Raw genomic sequence first — 18,380 nt, forward strand, 5'->3', positions numbered from 1 at the left:
GTGCTACTTTCTATTTTTTAATTTTTTAAAATAATTATTAAAAATAATAAAAAATCAAAAGAAAAGAGATAATTATAGATAGTTATAAGAATCTTTTTGATATAATTATGAATATTTATTAGGAATTATAATTAATTAAAAGGGTATTTTCGAATAATTATTAATAGTTATAAGAATAAATTTAATATTTTTAAAAAATGACATAAAATATTGGACCTTTATAATAGTAAAGAGTATAAATATGGAGATTATAAATATGGAGCTGATATTACCCAGTGTAAATTTTTTTTCTCCTGTAGTAAATAGGAGATGTGGTTTTTTTTTTTTACGATAAAAAAATTAATTAATTATTTATATTATTATTTTCCATAGACGGAGAGACCGATGGATTTTTCGTGCTTTAGCCTTTATGCCTTCCAACTTTTACCCTGTTGTGCAACTCTCATTTTCTTCTCTCCAGTTTTCCTAACCCTAACGAGTCGTTCTTGTCATTCCGCGTCTTTGGAAGCCCAGAGCCAACGTGACGACAATGGTGTTCTACTTCAAAGCCCGACCAGACGCTGGCGACTACACCATCTTCATGGGTCTCGACAAGTTCGAGAACGAGGAGCTTATCAAGTACGGTTTCCCGGAAGACATTTGGTACTATTCTCACCCTTTCTCCTATCTCGATTCACTTTGTTTTCCTTCGTTTGTTTCCCCAGAAAGCGGTGGAAAATGGAAGAAACTGGGGAATTTTTTTTAATTGTTTGTTTGTGTGGTTTAGCTGCCGGAAAATTGAAAGATTGGCCTGACGAAATTTAATTGTCGAATTGGGCTGGGTTGAGTCTTTTTCTTCTGTTTCGATGGTTTTTTTACTGCTAAATTATTTTGTTAGGGAGAAGATTGAATCTTTCTTATTTAAATGTTGTCCTTGATTTTTGTTGTTTCTCTTCCTGTTTTGATTCAATGTGTTTCATTTTCCAATTGCATGTTTTGCATGAAAAAATGAGAAACATGGAAGAAACAAAATAAAAACTTAAATCTAATGTTTTTTGAAAGGTAGTGCAAAATAAAAAGGAGAGCTTATTGTTGAAAGATTTAACAGTGAAAACACCATTTTGGTCCTAAGGTGATTTTGGTTTGTCGGGGAGTATTGGTAATGGAAATTATAGAGATTTCTGAAAAATTAGAGAGTGCATGATGTTTCCAATCTGCCACATTCGTAGTAAAAATATTTTAAAAAATTCCTAGATTTGAAGATGATGAATGATAAGGGCATTTTTGTCACAAGCCAAGCTGTAGATTGAAGGAAAGGCAGCTCTAAAAATTACCGTTCTCACGCCACACATCATGCCAGAAGTAAACTTTGGCCCCATTTTTCACTTGAAATATCGCAAATTGGAAAGAATCATCCCATCCTTTCCTAATGAATTTCTAAACTCCCACTCTGTTGGGACCCCTACTATTGCGTGTTTATGAACCCATATTTAAACAATAATGTTCCACCAAAAGTGGTCTTTCTCCTTCGTGAACCTTTGAAAGTGAGGAGGGATTTCAGCACTAAACCTTCCGAACATATATGTTGTTTAACCATTTTCCATCTAACGAGGAGATATTTAAACTCATTCCTTCCCTAAGCTTCCCCAAAGAAATCTTCTCTGTATTCCCTCCAATCTTCTAGCAACTGAGGCTGGGAATTTTTGTTTACTAAAGTACTCTGGTTGCGAAAGCCTGAAAATCATAAAATTTGATTTTTCAGTTTTGAAAGCTAGCAACAAACGAACACATTTTCATAATCGCTATGCATCAAGGGGGAAAAAAAACATAAATGATACCGATGAGACCCTAAGGTTTGTAAGCATTTTGCAGAACATATACCTAACTTTTGATAAATTCAATGAAGTCTTCTACTACAGGTATGGTTAAAAAATTGACAACATCTCGTATGTGCCAAAGATGGAATTGCTGATTTCAAATATGATGTGTGAAAATCACGAATATGGTTGTAAGATCGCAAATTAAATTATGAATTCGAAGCCTATTTTAAGTTGTGGATCATGAAATTTGGCAACAAATTCTACAATAGCTTTGAAAAGATAATTCTTAACTAAAAATGACTTATTCCTAGAATGAAACAAATGTAGTTCATATAATAAACTAATTTAAAGAGAATCTTTATTGGTTTTACCTCATATTTTTTATGAGGAGAGTGAATCTTTTTATTGAAAGATCCGAAAAAATTGGGTTTGGATCTCCTGCAGGAATGATTTGAAGATCCAAACCAACAATTTAAAAGAAACACAAGCTACCTATAATGTGAAAATAACTCAAGTTAACTGAAAATCATAAAATATTATCATATCTAAAATTGAAACATCTCTAAATTGTAAATTTGCATAGAGAATATTCGTGCCTAAAATTATCCACGAGCACCAAGAGTTGTCCTCCATCAAACTCCTTGTGCAGAAAAACTCAAAACTCGAGTCTTGAAATGGTGCAGTAGCAAAATAGAACATGCTAACAAACAGAAGAAATGGCATGAATATGTATTGCATTCAAAGTAGCAAATATAATCTCTAACTGAAGAAGCAATCACCTAAAAGTTTTCACATCATCTATACCATGTGTTATATGTGATGACACTGACGACACATTGTAGGAGCTCCACTAGTTGAAGTAGTATGTGACCTACCGAAATCACTAATAAGGAACATAGGATGCCCCAGTGTCCACCGATAAAGTAATAAGTACCCCAAACGAGAAATCAGTTTAATGTCCTAATCTAATGATATCAAGTAGATCTGCATTTGACTAATGTTCAAGTGATTAGAGCACTTATTCAATGGATGGAGGACAAACCATCTCAAGGTCTTGGCAATAGGTTAAATGATTAAGGAGTCTTATTTGTACTTCATACAAGTGATTGTGGTTCAAAAATTGAGTAGTTGGCAGCTATCTCAACCTGATACTTGCTAACTCATCTTGTAGTTCGTTAAAGTTTTTAGAATCAATCTCATCTAGAGGTGGGTTCTATCTGTCAACTAGAAGAAATATCAGCTGTTCCTTAGGCTGCTAAAGACAATACCAGGGTTTTCTCTTGAAAAGAACTTTACCCTTTATGCTGGACATATAATGGGTGTAGGTTACCATTGTTGTGGTGGTTGTCCATCAGAGTATCATGAGACTGCTCTAAAAATATGAAATTAAAATAGTCGTTTTACTCAATTGTGCAATAACTCAGACAAGGACTTAGAAAAGTGAAGTACTCATCATCAAGAAGGCAGAGTCACGTCAAGAAGATTTTGGGCAAGATCATGGCCATCTCTTGACCACTTAATTAAAACATACTCTTTGCTGATGAAACCTCTGACATGATATATGAGGTGATTTTCTTGTGATCAAGGTCTTAAATTTCGATTTCGACTCAAATTTCGAAGCTCCAAAAGTACGAAAATTTTGACGGAAAGTTCGATTTCGATTTGGATTTGAAAAAAATAACAGAAACTAGTAGTAAAGCATGAAATTCTTTGTGAAACTTTAGAAATGGTTAACAAACATAAAAATATAAGTTTTAAGACTAATATATTACAAATTAAATACATCTATGTTTAGTATGAGGTGGAAAAGTTGTAAAATAGTATGTGTATCAAACATGTTTGTAAGATAATGTAAATTAAACATATTCAGTTAATGCAAATGAAATTCATAAATCATTTAAATATTATTTATTATACAAATATTGATAATTTAGACATGAATGGTTAAATAAAATATTACTATAAGTTTATTTTTTCATATAATTTCAAAAGCACTTGTGATAACCTTTTGCTTCAATAAAATAAATAAAATAAATTAAAAGAGAAATTTCACTTCACTCTCGAGGTTTCGATAAATTTCGACAAATTTTGCTAAAATTTCGAGGTTTCGATAAATTTCGGATGATTCGTTGAGATTTCGACAGAAATTATGCAAGACGGAAATTGACTGCCATTTCGATTTCAAAGGTGACGGAAATCGGAAATTTCGATAGTTTTGTGGAAATTTAAGACCATGCGTCCAAAGTCATATGGTACGCATCAAAGTGATAGGAGTCTTGGTTTTGTGAAGCAATTGCCTCTTAATTTATGTGTTTTAATTTTTTTTGAACATGACCATAAGTCTTGTACTCTTAAATTTCATACCTAAATATGAGGTCATTGAATTCGGAAAAAGGGTTCAACAATTGTTTTACTGATCATCTCCAATCAGCATGTGGGGTATATTTCTCTTGCATTTGATGCTAAGTGGTAGTAGGTTGCCTGTAATTACTTTATGCCCCTTTGCAAACATTGCTTTTCCAAACCAAAAGCACTGATATAAAAAAATTTAAGCTTTGGTTGTCAGACAATCCGTAACAACTAAAATAATTCTCCATGTCATCCTTTGAAGGATGGTTATGTAAGGAAAAGGATGAAAGCGACAGAACTAAGATTTGATATGAAGAAGCAAGGCAATCAGTGCTTGTTCTTTTGATAAAAAAAAGAATATATATTGAGAGTGAGGAAGGGGAGAGAGAAGAAACAGAAATAAAAGTGAGTACAGATAATATGGGTGAGTGGATAGAGAATACAGAGGAGAGGAGAGGAGAGCAAAAAGAGAGAGAATGGCAAGAAGAGGAAGGAGGAGGAGAAAGGAAAAACTATTTGTGAGGAAACTGAATCCAATTCAATTGTATAATTAATTGTTTTAATACAGGAAAGCCCTAATTTCCTGGAAATTTGGAGTAGCATATATTTGGCTATCTAGGTACCATGGTGATCCCATGTAATGTGGTTGGGATTCTATAAAATTCAAAAACCCTCTTTAAGTCCAAATCTCAATCAAGAGAATCCTCTCGAGCTCAATACTAATATCCTTGTCATTGCTATGTACAATGGTCATCGCTTCCAGTTTTTCATCAAATGCAATGGTCATCCTCAAGTAATTCAATCTCTCTCTTCATCCTTAATTGCTTTCTCTTTTCTGTTCTTGTCAAAGAACAAGTATTAATCCAAAGCACACACCTGAAGGTCCTCCCCATGGCTGTGAGATAGGGAGAGGGAGAGAGCCCCAGTTATGGATGCAAGCAGCTCCCAATTCTCAAGGGTCCTTTCATTCTCAATTTAGGCCAATTCCTCATTACTTATAAAGGTTCTAGCCTGTTTTTAGAGTCTCCACAGGTTTTAGCTACTGTGACATCCCTTAATGTAGCCAAAAAAACTGTTTGCTGAATAATGCTAGTAGGTGAAGTGAATCAAATTGTAAAAAACTGTGGATACGTGATAAAATCCAATTCATGCATTTGCCCTGAATATTTGGATCCCTGAATTGATTTGATTAGTACAAGTTAAATGATCATGATCCTTGAGATTTGAAACTAGGTCTTAATATTAATTCAAATATGATCTTGTCAAATTTATTCTTATAAAAAAAGTCTCCCAATTATACTGTTAAAATTGACTTCAGTTTTCAAAAATTTGATAGAAATTGCTCAAATGGAGCTTCCAGAAGGTTGGCGATATCCTGCCAAAGGTGCTTTCAAGACATATTTATGAATTTATTTTTGGTAGACATGATTCTACTATCTGGAGTCATGCTTATAGGATCACAGAAAAGATTCTATCTTTTTCAAAACACCACATTCTCCTGGTTCTTAGTTTCTCCTTTGGGAGATCCAAATGCTCTAGAGTGGCTTTAATTATTGAGAGTATGTGTATGCTTATTATTATATCTTCTATTACTAGAACCAAAATTGTTTATTGTTTATTTTTCTATTTGCCTGGAGTTTGAGTTCACAAGTCCCCTCCTAATTTAACCAATTGAGCCAATTTGGTCCTTTTACTCTATATCTGCTCTTTCATTCTTCTTCGCCAAGAAGTATATGAAACACTGTTATTTATTGTTTTTTCTTTTCAGAATTTCTCTTCCATTGATTACAAAGGGACACAGTTTTTAGAGGAACTATCATGCCCTGTTGACTTAACACCTTAAATTTCTTCAGTTTTTCTGCTCATTTATTTTATCTCTGTTTTGTTATGAAGGATGATGAGGCTTGTATTGCTTTCCTTCCCCAATGAAATTTCCTTTTCTTTTTATTAGTTTTCCTATTATGGAGTATATATTGGGACTTAGGAATATGATGTTTCCTGGATCCTCCTTGCCCCTTCCCTCTCAGCTTATGTGAATCTAATTTTGAAATGATTTAAACCCATCAAAGGTTATTAATCTTGCTATTGTTGTAATGTTTAAACTAAACCCTCAATATTTAAGCAGTTAGAAAGAATTAATTGAGAAATTTTCTTTCTTTTTCTGAAAATAAGATCCTACCAAATCTTGCCTCATCTGATTCAAAAGCACCTTACTGATGGAACTAGAGTAATGCTTCTTGCAGCTGAGGTAGCAAGTTGACATTTGGCAATGAAGGCACAATTGATTCTACCCATGATAAGAAGATGACTATTTTTTAGACTTAGCTGCTTTGCAAGCAGCCAAAATCTTTATCAATTTTAGGATTAGACAAACACACATGCATAAAGAAGTTGTGCAAAAAAATGTAAAACTACAATAAAATGTTAAAAAGGTAATTCTGCTGTTGAACCAGGGAAAGAAAATATTACAAAAAAGCTTATTGGAGTATGTGAAATGATATGGTTCTGGAAATCTTATCAAATGGATCATTTGGATCTAGGCATTTAGGATGAAGAAAGCCCCCGCGCCATCCCAAGAAAAACGCAGCCTTGCTGCATTTGGGGAGGGGGGTGGGTAGCTTGTTCAAATCAATGAAAAAAAACCTTTGTGATCTATTACTTATTTGTATTTCCATAATCTCAATTCCTTTTTGTATCCATTACGTTATTAATTTTAAGTGCTTGAATGCCATCTGGAAAGATCAATAGCAGTGAATTGTTCTTGTTATACAGAGGAGAAGACCTTATGAAGTGTTCTCTAGTTGTGCATGTGCAGTGTTATGGGAGTGGAGAGATAAACACTTGTTTTTTGGGGTATTTGGAATAAATTATTAGGTATCTTTGGGAAGGAGTGGATTTGTTCTCCTTTTGAGATTTTTTCTTACTGATGTTTCAGGGGATTTGGTAATGACAAGGAGGGAAATACTACTCAAATCTAGAGCCTAATTTTGAAACAGTCTAATTTGTTCAGTTTGCTGGTTCTCTGTGTTAACGAGGAACTGTATGATGGATTTTTACACCTACTGGCATCATGGACGTCAACAAAATGAACATAGTGATGGATTATAAGAAGAACGACAACACCTACAACCACCAAGCCTTGAGTCCTGGGAAGTGGAATCAGCTATGACTGCCATTCCATATGATCTAGGGCAATAAGCCCGGTCCCTATTCACTACCTCTACCCAAGTTATTGTAGGTCTATCCCTGCCCGTCCTGTAGCTTCTATGATCGGCGAAGTCTATCTTCAGAGCAGAGCATTATGAGATTGTAAAATTTGCTAATTCTTTGGATAGGCCTAGTGTGGATGGCCAATTACTTTAAAGACTATCGTTTGTTTGTAAACGAGGCATTTGGGATTGGAACTGGAGGCCCTAATTTCTAATTCCACTGTCTGGTAGCTTTACATGATGGTGAATTTGGAATTGATTTTTGATTTCATAGAACTTTCATGAAACAATTTCTTAACCATGAAAGCAAATTTTTACAGTATTAAACATCCCAACTATTGCTAATTTTGTGCAGTCAAATATATGTGAAATTTGTCTCTTGGATGGCTTAACCTTATCGTCATATGATTTGAAAGAGTTGCAAAAATTTGAAGTTCTTTAAGGTCCTTAACAGGAAGACATGTGAATAGAAAATCTTCTATTTATTGGAACTACTTTTTTCTTCTTGTGTCCTGTGCGTGTAGATAATAATTTGACAAGCTTTTCTGTACATATTTGTGAATGTCTATGTTTTGGCTGGTTTTTCGCAGCTAGGTGTTTACGAACTAGGTTTTACAACTTGATTGTGGGCTGTTTCTGTCGATAAGCAGGTTCTGAATGCTCTTGATCAGAGATGCTTATGACTTGCTTTTTGTTTATTTATTTTGTTTGTTGTTTTATTTTTTTTGGGGGATTTTATTTCTGTTTTTTTTTTTTTTTGGGGGGGGGGGGGTGTGGGAAGGAGGGAGGGAGTTATGTCCCTGTTTGGAACATCTTAAAAAGTAGATACTTTTTATAAATACTTGTGTCAAGAAGTAGTGTTTGGTTTACACTTGAATAAGTACTTATTCAAAAAACACACTTTTCTGAACTACTTTTTTTTTTTAAAAGAAAATAAATATTTTCTAAGAAAATATTTTTCTGAAAAAAGTACTTATGTGAAGAAGTATTGATAATAAGTAATCTTAGACTAGTTTTAGATAAGTACTTTTCTAGAAAAGTACTTTTCTATAAGTGGTTCCGAACGATCCCATATATTTGAGGATCCTGAAGTCCACATGCTGACTTAATTTAATTACTTCCTTTATTATTATTATTGACTTGGAGCATTCTTGATATGTGTCTTATTTGTAGGTTCCACGTGGACAAGATGTCTTCAGCCCATGTGTATTTAAGACTGCACAAAGGTCAGACGATTGATGATATACCGGAAGGCTTACTGGAGGATTGTGCTCAGCTTGTTAAAGCAAATTCCATTCAAGGCAAGAATTTAATTTATGCATTTTCTTTTTGGCATATTACAATTTATATATTGTTTACACATTTGCATGTATAAAGTTCTACAGTTCAGTGGGGAGGTTCTACCTTATAGATATGGAAGATGCTACTTTAGTAGTTAGTAACTTAATATTAAGGTCCTATCAACAGCATTTTTAAGTGAACCTGCTTAAAATACTCATTTTTTTTTTTTATGTTCTATGGAAGTCAATGTCTGTAACCCATATATTCTCAATTTTTTATGTTCTATAGCAGTTCATGACTGTAAACCATTTTCTCTGATTCAAGTACCCCACTTTTCCCTGATTATTTTGGATAAGATTGTGCTGATGAATTAGCAATATGATTGCATGTTTGACGTTGGTTGATTACATGACAGGCAACAAGGTGAATAATGTTGATGTAGTTTATACTCCCTGGCACAATTTGAAGAAAACTGCTTCCATGGATGTTGGCCAAGTCGGTTTTTACAGTCCAAAGATGGTGAGCTCCTTTGTTTAGCTATGTGTATTGTAATATTTGGGGCAATTTTTTATATTTGTTTTTGAGTTGAGCCTGCTTGTTGGTGCAGATCTTTATCTGATATTGGTGCTTACTGTAGGTCCGCACAGTCAAAGTGGAGAAGCGGATTAATGAAATAGTTAATAGATTGAATAGGACAAAAGTGGAAAGAAAACCAGATTTGAAAGGTACTGTGACAATTTGGCTTCCTGTGATACAAAATACGATTGCCTTTGGCATTTAATTTGGAAAATGGGGATCTTCTCTCTTCATTGAATAGGAATCTTGCAAAATTTTTGTCCTTTGTTATTTTTCTCTTACCATCTTTTATAATTTTTTTGTTTCACTATTCAATTTTTTTCCTCTTCTATGCTTGTCCTTCTGTGTTAATGTTATGCAGTATTTTACACTAATTTCTCAAATTTCGCCTTGATAATCACAAGTCACCTTGTTTAATATGTATTTTCAGCTGAGCGGGAAGCAGTTAATGCTGCAGAAAGAGCAGAGAGAAAACTTCAGCTCAGAGATAAAGTGAGCATGTTTATCTGATATAGATATAATTTTATTGGCCACTGAGAGATAAGTGTCAAAGGTCAAGAGACGTACTATTGAACCAAAAAAGATGTGTGACTTGTGATCAAGATCATTTAAAGATTATTCTAGCTGTTCACAAATAAACAGGCATCTCGTGATGCTGTAACTGAGCCTTTTTTGGTTCAACAGTATGCCCACTGAGAGAAAGATAAGTAACATATTAAGAGATATCCTGCTTACTGGTGAATTGGTCTTCAAAAGTTATTTTAAGATGAAGCACCATGTTTGACCATTGTAATGGGTATGTGCTTGCATCCTGTGACAGATCTTTGACATTTTCCTGTTTGTCAGTCCAACAATGATGGGATCTTTGAAAATATTTCATGAATCTATGTTGTGTGAGCTGTTTAAATTCTGATATTTTGCTAAAATAAAAGCTGGGAAATTCTACAATGTCTTTGAGCCTGTTGATGCTCTCAATTCAAAAGATTATGATGTCTTGAAACGAGTTTATATTCTTCCTGAACAATACCTGTTCAGATTTATAATTATTATAATAGTTAACAAAAAAATGTGATAATAATCATTTTTTTTTTCAGTGGCTGAAGCGAAGAAGCTCGAGGAATTCTCTTTTAGAATGTCAAAAGCCTCCATAACTAGTTTGTGAAATTTTCAATTCTTCACTTTTGTACTTAGGATGATGATGTAGGACAGGTAAGGGTGGCCCAGTCCTGCGGTTTCAACCCTCACACAAGCACATACGCTCAAGACACTTTGATTTAAGAACTCAATTAACTAAACATAAACACAATAAATCAAGCTTCATTTCACATGTTGTTGAATTTTTAAACGGTGTATGATGCTGTCAGAAATAAGTCCCAAGAGTTCTTTCACAAAGGAATCAAGTTATATGCAACAAATATGTTATTCAAAATTTCAAGAATTTAAGTTCTATTGTTAGCAAACAATATTCTCACAATTGATTTTAAACTAGCAAGTATCAATATTGCAATCTATGGATTCAAAGGGCTTATCAAAGATGGTATTTCAGATTTCCAGCAAAGGCTTCAATATAAGCAAGGGTCTACAATATATAGCAAGGATTTAAACACAAGTACTACGAAGAGAATTTTTTGGATGACTTGAGGTTGTTCAACACAAGTCTTAGACCATGCCAGAAAATTCCTTGGAACAAGCTTTAGAACACCGAGACAAATGCAGCAATGTAATGGTGGGGAAGTGGAACTGCTGTATGTAATAATCCAATGAATGCTGAATTTACCAATCAAAATGATGGTTGACTTGACGATATTCTACACAAGATAGAACTCTCTTGAAGTCCTTCGTGCAAACTTTGAAATGTAATATGTATGCTGCAATGGAATGGTGGATTGTTGGCCTTGGGTGTAACTTGGTGGTGGCCGTGTGGGTGATGGAGGTAAGTCGTGAAAGTGGGATAGGGATGGAGTTGTTGGACAGAATAGTGGTCTCTCACCACCTGATCTCCGAGGAGAATGACGTAGCCTCTCACTACACAATTACAAGGATTGGACAAAGCTTAACAAGCTTCACAAAGGAAAAACCTTTTTAATTCAATAACAATACTTTTCTCTCTACACATAGTTCTTACAATGAAGGGGTATATATATAGCTAGCATGGGGGGACAAAGCATTAATAAGCTTAGCTAGCATGGGGGGACAAAGACATTAAACAACTAACAATTCCCTCACAAGCATGGGAGACACAAATAATAAAGACGCCAACTTACTAGACACATTAATTACTCTTACAAGTTACTAACAAAATAAATGCTCCAACTTTCTAGACACAATAAATACTAAGCACAACTTACTAACACTCCAACTCACTAGACATGCTCACACAATTTTTGAACATACACATGCAAGCAAGTTGTATTGCATGTTTACGAATTAAATACAAACAAAAGTCAAAGGGAGGCCCAATTCGCGTGGGCCCAATGTAGCCGTGTGGGGCCCACATGGGTCTTGAACTTGCTTCGGCATCTCTGCTCAGGTCTTTCTCACACTGAAAAGTCTTTAAAACAAGTCTTCAAATAATCCATTCAAAATCTACAAACAATTATCAACCAATGTGGACATCGGGAGGTCGTCCACGTGTTATCATGCCGGAAAAGGAAATGTGGACATTGAGAGGCTGTCCACGTTTCACAACATCTGAAAATGACATAGGTAGGGCATGCTGATCCCCATCAGATGATGTATGATTGGGAAGGAGAGGAGAGGGAAATGTGACAAAGCAGAAGGGGGAAGAAGAAGGGAAAAAGCAGGCGAGAGAATACAGATTTAGACATGACAGACGAAGAGGAACTATGGAGATTAGAGTACAGGTTCTCAATCAATCATCAATGTAATTCGTTGTGCATTTAAGCCCATATTTATAGGCAAGTAAGAAAATCTAAAACTTAACTAATTAAAAATTATAAAATAACCTCAATAGTAATAGAAGTCCCAAAACAATTAATTGGTACGAATCAAAACAGAATTCCTAGTTTCCTAAACCTTTCATAAAAATGTAGGGTGGCATGAGCATTCTCTTGTCATACTTCACAAGTTGAAAGGGACCCGACTTTAGAGAGTTGGACTGCAAGTATCCTGTAAGATATCATCAAGTGTACAAGGACCATTCTTTGGGATCCAAATAGCATTTGAAGTGGGGCTACCTATCCACTAAAGAAGTCAGAAACACATCATGTGACACGGCCTTTATCTCATCTTACTTGGTGGAATTGGCAGCGAAAGAACTCTAGAACCTGCAAGTGTAATTGAAGACAAATTAGGAGGCCAAATGTGCATTGGCTAAGTGTCAAATGCTTTGTGTTATTATGAAGGGCTGCCTATTTGGGGTACTTATTTATACATTATTTTGTGTTTTAGTTAATTGTAGGGTATAAATATGGGGCAATTATAATTTATGTTTGAAACTGGCTAAAAAGTCTCTCTTTCATCTCCCTCTCAGCTCTCTTCTTCTTCTTCTTCTTCTTATTCTTCTTCTTCTTCTTCTTCTTCTTCTTGCTATTGCTCATCATCCTGTAAGTTACCAGAAAATTGCGATCGCTGCCTTGTTTATTCAAACTCCATACTCCATTTCGCTGCAAAATTTTTCCGAAATGCCATCCTCCCACTGCCATTGGAAATGGACATGTTTCCTCCCCACGCATGCTATCAGACGTTCCAGTGACCTATTTTCCTGTCCACCCCTTTGAAATCATGTATTTCCTGTTATGTTTCGCTTCACTGTGCAACCACCATTGGAATCATCACCATGTGATCCAGAAAACCATTGCCACTAGCCCACATGCCTCGTACTAGTGCAGTGGAAAATTTTCCCACCTATTCTGCTGCTTCCAGGACAGAAAATTTATTCCAACCATGATAAGTTTAATTTTTTTTTTCCTGCAATATTATGAAGCCATTTAGTGGATAGTTGATTGTTTATGTTTGGTACATGTTTTTGAGGATCATTGGATACTTTCAGTTTCAGCTCCCCAAATTCAGGTTTATAAGCGATTTGGGAGCAAAGCTTTAGGAACTGTTGTAGCAACTCCTATGGCTGGGATTTGCCCCCATTGCTATTAGTGTGTGATGGAACTGAGGCTGTAAAAATCTATTGTGTGAAACTCTTATGTAACAGTTGCGACTGCTATTTAAAATCACGGTGTGCAAGGGCTAAGTGGTTAAGTCTTGTGTTGGTGGATTCAATGCTGTTTTTGTTGGCTGTGATGTGTAATAAAATGAACTTACAAAAAGTAATATGAATCCTAAACTGCCATGATGTGCACATACATGGGAAAGCAAATGAATATTCCAATTGAAAACCTGAGCCATGAAGAAGGCTTAATGTTTCTGGAGCTGGTAACAATTAGGTGCTGTCGCAATGGTGCTGGTATGCGTGGGGCTTTAGGAGATGGTAGAAGGGTTGTGATAACAAAAGGACATCAGGCTTGGTTGTTCGCATTGCTGGAATGTCTGGGACAAAGCACCTCAATGCCTCGGTGTGAAGAAATTGGTGCTGGCAAGGTAATTCCAGTGATGAGGGAAAGAGATGGTGTTGGTACTGGTTGGTGATGGTATGTTGGTATCCTTTGACAACTAAAGGCTCGGAAGCAGCAACTACACTTTCATCTTTCTGTTTCTCATCTCTTTCATTAATTTAGAAAATTACAGCAATATCTTATTTAATCCTGTTTTGTCTTTATCTATTTGGGGCCTTGGGTTGAAAGGGCTCTGTGCTTGTGGGAGACAATGGTAGAGAGTGACAGCAAGGGATTACAGTGATGCAAGAAATGGAGTGATTTATGCGTGGAAGAAAGTGAAGGCATGAGGCTTTGATATCGATTGATGTCGGAAATTCCAGGAAAGAGAAGATAGCACATTAAGAAAAATCTATATGAGAGTGAGGAGACAAATCCTACATGAGAGAGAAATATAGATGAAAGAGATTAGGGTGCTTGCAAAGTTCTTGATCAATCATCAAACTAGCTCATTGCAATACAACAACAACAATAAAAACAACAAAAACAAACCAAGCTCCACAGGGTGGGGGTAGTTACGTGAATCCTTTCCACTAATTTACACAATTGCAAGCAATTGCCTCCGAAAATTTAAGGGTTATCAAATTGTTACTTACTATCTCATTCCTAGTTATTTGAGGTCTATCCTTACTCCTATTACCACTAATGGTAACTAGCTTAATCCTCACTGATGCACTGTGTAGCTTATGTCACAGATGCCCAAATCATTTCAGACGCCCTACCCTTATCTTTTACAGGTTCTATGCCTAACTTACTATGAATATGTTGATTCCTTAATTTATCTTTTCACGTTATACCACTCATCCACCTTAGCATTCTCATTTTAGTAACTTTTGCTTTTTTGAAATGTTGTTTCTTAGTTGCCCAACATTCTTATTCATCTAACATAGGTGGTCTTATAGCAGTCCTATAAAACTTTGCTTTTATAGCTGTAAGGGTATTCTACGATCGTACAATACACCTGAAGCACTTCTCCATTTTACCTACACTGCCTTAACTATGTGTATAACATCTTTGATTTCTTCTTCAACATGCATAATAGGTCCATCGTGTCGAATTCTGGTAGTGCTATTACTTAGTTGATCATCAACTTTAATTTTTTCTCCAATATTTCCCCTACCATGATTGAAATTACATTTAATATATTCTTCCTTATTTCTACTTATCCTAAAACCTCTATATTCTAAAGCTTTTCTCCATAATTTTAATTTAGATGCTACTCCATCTCTCTTTTCATGAATCAAGACAATATCATATGCAAACAACATACACCATAGACCCTTATTTTAGATACTCGTAGTTAGTTCATCCATTTATTCTTGATGTACACCGATTATGATTGGAAATTCCCTAAATTCTTCACTTGTAGATCTAACTCTTGACACTAGGTACTGCTCTATTGTACATATTTTAATGACATCAGTACATCTACTACGTATTCCCATTTTTTCCCCCCTCTAAAACCCACAACTTCGCTAGGTACCCTATTATAGTTCTCTTGGTCAATAAAAAACATATGCAAGTTTAATTTCCTTAATCTTTTCCATTAATCTTCTTAAATGATATTAAACTTTTTTGAGACCCTCGTGTCTAACATTAGTCTTTGTTTAGTTGCCCTTTCCCGCAATTCCATTGTACGACTTATAAGTTTAATTTCACTATAGTTTTTATAATTTTGAATATCTCATTTAATTTTTGTATACCACAATAACAACAAAACCAAGCCGTAAGGGTCGACTACATGAATCCTTTTCCGCCAATTTATGCGATTATGGACCATTTCTTTTTACAATTTCAGGGCTATTAAATTCTTACTCACTATCTCATTCCAAGTTATTTTAGGTCTACCCCTACCCCTTTTATTATCCCTCATAGTAACTAACTCACTCTTTCTCATTGGTGCACTATGTGGCCTACGTTACAAGTGCCCAAACCATCTGAGTCGTTCCTCCCTTATCTTCTATAAGAGCTACACCTAACTTATTACAAATATGTTCATTTCTTTATTTATCTTTTAGTATTATACCACTCATCCTTCTAAGCATTCTTATCTTGGTAATTTTTATTTTTTGGATATTGTGAAGCTTCGTCACCTAACATTCTGATCTATATGGCATAGCTGGTCTTATAGCCGTTCTATAAAACTTGCATTTTAATTTTACAATCACAAAGCACACCTGAAACACTTCTCCATTTTAGCCAACCAACTTTAACTCTATGCATTACATCCTTTTCAATTTCTCCTCAGTTTGCATAATAGATCCAAGGTAATGATATCTACAAGTGCTATTTATTTCTTCACCATCAAGTTTTACTTTGTCTCTAATATTCCTCCTACTACTACTGAAACTAAATTTCATATATTTTATCTTATTTCTACTTATCCTAAAGCCTCTAGATTCCAAAACTTCTCTCCATATCTAACTTAACCTCTACTTTGCCCCTAGTTTTACCAATCAATACAATATCTTCTTCAAATAACATGTATCATGGAACCTCATTTTGGATACTCTTAGTCAGTTGATCCATCACTAAAGCTAAAAGATGAGGGCTCAAAGCAGATCCTTGATGTACACCTATTGTGATTGGAAATTCTCTAGTCTCTCCATCTATAGTCCTTACACTAGTCATTACTCTTTCATACATATCCTTAATGATATTAGTATACCTACTACATACACCATTTTTTTCTAAAACCCACTACAGTATTTCCTTAGGTACCTTATCATGCGCTTTCTCTAAGTTAATAAATACCATACGCAAGTCCCTCTTCTTCTCTCTAACTTTTCCATTAATCTTCTTAAAAGATATATACCTTTTGTAGTAGATCTTCAAGCATAAAACTGAATTAATTTTCTATGACCTTTGTTTGTAGCCTTAATCTTTGTTCAATTACCCTTTCCCACAGTTTCATCGTATGATTTATAAGGTTAATTCCATGATAGTTATTACAATTTTGAATATCTCCTTTATTTTTGTATATAGGTATTAAAGTACTTTTCCTCCATTCATCTGACATTTTCTTAGTTTTTGTAATTGTATTAAATAAATTAGTTAACCATATAATTCTGTTATCACCTAAGCATTTCCAAACTTCAATTGGTAAGTTATTCGGTCTTGTAGCTTTTCCATTTTTTATCTTTTTTATTGCAAACTTAACTTCATTAACTCTACTCTTGCGAAAAAATCTCATATTTTTAGTCTCTTCTATTTGGTTTTCATTAAACAACTTACTAAAGTAACTTCGCCCTCTTTCTTTTATGTCTTCTTCCTTAACCAAGACAATATCATCCTTACTTTTTATACATTTTACATTACTTAAGTCCTTACTCTTACTTTCTATAGCCCTAGCAAGTTTAAATATATCTCTTTCCCCTTCTTTTTTATCTAATCTATATAGGTATTAAAGTGTTTTTCCTCCACTTGTTGCAATTTTCCTAGTTTTTATAATCGTGTTAAATAAATTTTTTGATAGAAAAAGAAGACAATTTTATTAAACCTGAGAAATGAAGTACATGATTGGAGGACAAGGAGTCCTCGGGCAACTAGAAAAGCTGGGAAAAAAAAAAAAAAACAAAAAACGGTGGGGAAAATACCAAACAAGGGAAAAAAAAATTCAATCCAAAACTCCATTACATGAGCGCTGCCTTCCAATCTCAGGTCAGACAGCAGAAGACCCTTGAAGAAACCAAAGAGTGCACCCACAAGGAGGCTAGGAAAGTCGCCCTATCCCACAAAAGCCGTAAGTAGGTCGATGGACTTCTGAAATCCCTAGTGTTCCTTTCAATCCACATGGTTCAAAGGATGGGAAAAACCGATGCAAACTATAGAGCTCTTACATTCCTATTCTTTCCAAAAACCCCTGAAATTAACCAAAAGCAAGTCTTTCACCTTTCTCGGAGCCACCTACTTTCCCTGGCAGAGAGAAAAGGGCATTCCAAAGCTGCGATGCCACCTTGCAACGCACAAAGAGATGGGAAATTGACTTATTATTTTCATGACACATGGAACACATATTAGGATTAAGAGCCATATAGGGTCTTGTCCTCTGAAGCATATCATGCGTGTTGATCTTTTCTGGGATCACGATCTAGACAAAAGTTCGAATCCTCCTTGACACCTTAGCCATCCAAAATAAGCAGTTCTAAGGAAAAAGGCTAGTGCTATGGGTTTTCAAAAGGTGAGATAGAAAAGATTCAGAAGTAAATATGCCTAAGGAATCTCCCCCACCCACACTCTCTTATACTCATTAGAAGAATGAGTGTGCTGGTCCAACAAGGAAATAAGGTTAGTGAGCTCAACAACCTCTCTTTCATTGAGATTTTTGAAAAAATGGAAATCCCAAGAAGAAGGACCCTCCTTAGAAGAATTGAAAGAACTAATAGGAGCATTATGAAGAGAAGAAAGAGTAAAAAGATTAGGAACCTTTAGCATCAACGACGTCTCGCCCACCCACTTATCTTACCTTAAATGGACTCTTTTGCCATTACGCACTTTGAACTGAATAAAAGAGGAAAGAACTGATTGGCTACTTGAGAGACAAATTTATAGGGACAAGCATTAGAAGTAATGGCATTGCTCCTTGTCTTCCACCCATT

At 35.0% G+C, this 18,380-nt stretch overlaps 1 protein-coding gene across 3 annotated transcripts in view; it reads left to right on the top strand.

Annotated features, from left to right (window-relative positions):
- The first annotated feature begins 377 nt into the window (after nt 1–377).
- The window catches only part of LOC131150853 (uncharacterized), a 33,929-nt gene continuing 15,926 nt past the window's right edge, over nt 378–18,380 (top strand). Inside the window, exons 1-6 of one of the 3 annotated variants that reach the window (XM_058101890.1) lie at nt 378–642; nt 8,531–8,658; nt 9,054–9,157; nt 9,276–9,363; nt 9,645–9,706; nt 10,309–10,559. In XM_058101890.1, the coding sequence (XP_057957873.1) occupies nt 530–642; nt 8,531–8,658; nt 9,054–9,157; nt 9,276–9,363; nt 9,645–9,706; nt 10,309–10,365 (552 nt within the window). In that variant the 5' untranslated portion in view covers nt 378–529 and the 3' untranslated portion in view covers nt 10,366–10,559. Of the gene's footprint in view, nt 643–8,530; nt 8,659–9,053; nt 9,158–9,275; nt 9,364–9,644; nt 9,707–10,308; nt 10,560–18,380 lie in introns of those variants that run through there. The other 2 variants (XR_009135622.1, XM_058101889.1) reach the window with 2 other exon arrangements.

Source organism: Malania oleifera, chromosome 3, assembly GCF_029873635.1.
Source record: "Malania oleifera isolate guangnan ecotype guangnan chromosome 3, ASM2987363v1, whole genome shotgun sequence".
Lineage (NCBI taxonomy): Eukaryota > Viridiplantae > Streptophyta > Magnoliopsida > Santalales > Ximeniaceae > Malania > Malania oleifera.